The sequence below is a fragment of the Acomys russatus genome, chromosome 3, assembly GCF_903995435.1.
Source record: "Acomys russatus chromosome 3, mAcoRus1.1, whole genome shotgun sequence".
Classification (NCBI taxonomy): Eukaryota; Metazoa; Chordata; class Mammalia; order Rodentia; family Muridae; genus Acomys; species Acomys russatus.
In genome coordinates, this window is record NC_067139.1 from 48,752,683 (window position 1) to 48,757,134 (window position 4,452).

At 37.1% G+C, this 4,452-nt stretch overlaps 1 protein-coding gene across 1 annotated transcript; it reads left to right on the forward strand.

Annotated features, from left to right (window-relative positions):
* Positions 1-1,184: 1,184 nt before the first annotated feature.
* On the forward strand, positions 1,185-2,150 carry LOC127187029 (olfactory receptor 2T2). Its single transcript, XM_051143284.1, has one exon. The coding sequence runs from the start codon at positions 1,185-1,187 to the stop codon at positions 2,148-2,150; it is 966 nt and encodes a 321-aa protein (XP_050999241.1).
* Positions 2,151-4,452: the final 2,302 nt, after the last annotated feature.

Sequence of the window (4,452 nt, forward strand, 5' to 3'; positions counted from 1 at the left end):
TAATAAAACTTGACAATACATCCCTTGATATTCACTGAACATAATGAAGAAGAGCACATTCGTATTCCTGGGTGGGGAAAACATGAGAATCTAAATAATTCAAAGGAGTTTTTAACCTTTTGATATTTTCCCATTTTGATTAAGGAGTTACTTTATTTATAAACATTAAAGACCAAAAATAGATTAAAAAAATAAAAAATAAAGCAAGAGGGAAAACCCTGTTAGCAATAGATCACATTTGCAGAAGGTTAGAACACCCTTCCAAGGAAATCGGCTAATCTTTTGACAAGACAATAATTTAAGAGAAAAAAATTTTTTAATGTAATGATGTAGCGTTTATCACAAATCATTGCTGATTTTATGGTGTCAGTCAGAAAGACCACTATAATGAGGAACCTAAAGCACTGCTTCCTAAGGAGAGTTTCTAGAGACCCCGACCTGAGGATTTTAACCCCATGTGGTCTTCTAAGAACAAGCAGAAATTAGTCCTTGAAGTATTCACGTCTAAGCCAAGAATCTTCTCTAGAGCATAACATCGTATGATCGGACAGTGTGAAGCTAACTCTCATAGGAAGTTGTCTTCACTGGCTTGTTAACCTGATGTCCCAGACTTATTCATAAATGTGTAATAATTCTCATAACAAAAAAATGATTTTTTGTTTAAAAATTTGATTATACGTTCATATCACACCAATATCTTTGGTTGCAAATATTATTTGTATAAGACATTAACAATTTCTTATCAGGTGAAAAAAATATTATCGAAGCAATAATGGTTGCAAGGATATAATGAGTATAGTGTAGCTACCAATGGTGTAGAATATTCAATATGGATAATGAGATTACAAGAATTATGGAGAATATGGTTCAAAATACAAGGAAAATACTAAGAGAAGTACTACTATTGGTGGTTACATTTACTTCTTTCACCGAACTTAGAAGGTTTGGATCCATGATGAGCCATTGGAACTGATGGACTTGAGTTTAGACTTTGATTTGTGTAATGCTTTGCTGTTAATGTTCAAGCAAGGAGTTAAGAAGATTCTGAGGTGAACAGTCTTTCCTTTTTTAGTATTGCTTTGAACATGGCTAATAGCAAGTGCCTCCCAAGTACAAAAATAATAATTAGTTGACACACCAATTTTATATCTCTACAGACAACAGTGCTGCCATGCACTATCAAAATGAAGGCTATTAACCAGAACTCCACTGACTTTATCCTCCTGGGCCTCATCACCCACCCAACATTTCCTGGGCTGATCTTCACTGTGGTTTTCTCCATCTTTGTGGTGGCTGTAACAGCCAACTTAGTCATGATTATGCTCATCCGTGTCGATTCTCGTCTTCACACACCCATGTATTTTTTGCTCAGCCAGTTATCCATCATGGATACTGTCTACATCTGTATCACTGTTCCCAAGATGCTCCAAGATCTCCTGTCCAAAGAAAAGACCATTTCCTTTCTGGGATGTGCATTGCAAATATTTCTCTACCTAACACTGATTGGTGGGGAGTTTTTCCTGCTGGGCCTCATGGCCTATGACAGGTTTGTGGCTGTGTGCAACCCTCTACGGTACCCCATAGTCATGAGTCCCAGGGTTTGTTTGTTTATGGTGCTGGGTTCCTGGGCTGGTGGATCTTTGGATGGATTCATGCTGACACCTGTTACAATGAGCTTTCCCTACTGTGGCTCCCGAGAGATCAACCACTTTTTCTGTGAGATCCCAGCTGTGCTGAGGCTATCTTGCACAGACACGTCACTCTATGAAACCTTGATGTACGCATGCTGTGTGCTGATGCTACTCATCCCAGTATCTTTCATCTCGGTCTCCTATACGCGCATCCTCATCACTGTCTACCACATGAGCTCTGCCGAGGGCCGCCGTAAAGCCTTCACCACGTGTTCCTCCCACATTATAGTAGTGAGCATTTTCTATGGGGCAGCCTTTTATACCAATGTACTGCCTCATTCCTACCACACACCTGAGAAAGATAAGGTGGTGTCAGCCTTTTACACCATCCTCACTCCCATGCTAAACCCACTCATATACAGTTTGAGGAATAGAGAAGTGGCTGCGGCTCTGAGAAAAGTTCTAAGAAAGCATGCCTCCCAGAGATTACGAGTGAGCCATGTGCCTGGAAAATACTAGCAGGATGTAGCCAGTACTCCTGTGTGGATGCCATACCCTTTATATAAAATACTCTTTTTTTTTGCTCCGCATCATTTCAGTAATCTAAAATTATCACCAAGAAAAACCACTCTGTCATTATAATCACTTAAGAATGGCATATGCAGCCAGGTGTGGTGGCCCGCACCTTTAATCCTAGCACTTGGGAGGCAGAGGCAGAGGCAGGCAGATTGCTGTGAGTTTGAGGCCAGTCTGCTATACAACGTGAATTCAGGACAGCCAAGGCCACGGAGAGAGAGAGAGAGAGAGAGAGAGAGAGAGAGAGAGAGAGAGAGAGAGAGAGAGAGAGAGAGAGAGAGAGAGAAACCTGGTCCCTGGTCTTGGGGGAAAAAAAAAGAATGGAATATGAAATCAAAGGCAGAGAATTCTCAAGATTACTGACATTCTTGTATGTATTCAGCAGGAAAATGTTCCAGTGTTTTTAGAGAATCAGCACTGTGAATCTTCACAGACAAGATGAACATCCTTCTGGAGTGCCTTGTACTGTTATCTTTATGTGTAGCATTTGGCCATATGTTCTTTGTGTCTGTGTTAATTATGAATGTCTTTGAGGAGGAATGGAGCCTACAATTCTACTCATGCTAATTTGTATGCTAGAGTTGAATAATCCCAACTTTCCTGGCCGAGCTTTAAATGGAAATTTCTAGAAGTTCTTTCCTAGTTCTTGAGGATTTAATTTAAAATAAAACATCAGACATTAAATATAAATTAAAGATTTTCTAGTGATGACAATGTAACTTTAAGAGTCAGAAAACCAGGATGCCTGGATTGAGATACGCTGCATACATGAAATCTTAACAATATATTTGTCTAACAAGGCCTGCATTATGGTCACACTAATCAACATGCCAATGTAGATGTGGAAAATTTAACATGACCCTATGTCCAGATGAAGAGATACAGGTAGCCAATGGCTGAGACAGAAAGAATTATTTATTTGCTGGGACAAGCCTAATAGATTATCCACTTCCATGTGGTCATTCCTAAACACATGTACATACAAAGAACTCTAAATTGACTTAGTAGGTTATATATGCATACACAAACACACATAGAAGTAACACTAAGACAAATGGTCCGAAATTTAAGAGAGAATAAGGGACATGGGATTAGTTGGTGGAGGAGGTAGGGGTGGAAATTGTATAGATACATATGATATTATAAACATATTTAAAATTAAAAGGCAAAAGAAAGCCCACCATGTTTTGTCTCTAAGAAACATACCACACTACCAAAGACATATACTACATTAGGATTAATGGATAAAGAGAATACTCCAAGATAATGAAACTAATAAAGAAATCAGGTGTATCTGTTGTAATATTTGATAAAACTAGACTTCAAACTGAAAATATAAGAGACAAAGAATGTATCTTTATATTCATCAAGGAGACAATATTCATCATGTTGTTATTATAATTCTGAACATGTATGCACCCAACATAGGAACCCCTAATTTCATAAATAATACTCCATGTAAGACAAAGATTAATACTAACATAGTGAGAGTGAGTAACTGTAATACCTTACCCTCACAAATAAACAGGTCATCCAAACAAAAACTTAAGAGAAACATTAGAGTTAAATGACAATGAGTCAAATTTCCTAATATAAATCTACTGAACATTGTACCCAAACACTAAAGAGCACACAAAGTCATAACAAAAAGACTTCCAGCCAATATTCTTCATAAACATAGATGCAAAAATTCTCAGTAAAATACTTGCAAATCAAATACAGGCATATATCAAATATATAACCCACTACAGTCAAGTTATCTTTATCCCAGAGATGAAGACTTGCTTCAAAATCAGATGAATGAATTTAAAAACAACGTGATATCTCAATGATACAAAGAAGAGTTTTAATGAAACTCAACATGACATTATATTAAAAGCCTTAGAGAGGGTGGGACCAGAGTATACCTAAACATAATAAAGGCTATATATGAAAACTCCACACCTAACACCATACTATAGGAACCAACACCAAAATATAGGAAAATGAAATAGCTCATATCCAATGGATAGTAACATCAATAGAAGCTACATAATGTACACAAACTAATGGAGATTAATCAACACAGTATTGAATGACAAATAGTTCGCTGAAGAAATCAAGAATATTTTTTTAATTGCAAGATTTGAAAGAAAATCTAAATCTATCAAACTATCAATTGTGACACAAGATATCTGGAGTGATTTGAATGAAAATGGTTCCCACTAGCTGATATACTTAGTACTTGGTCTCCAGTTAATAGAAC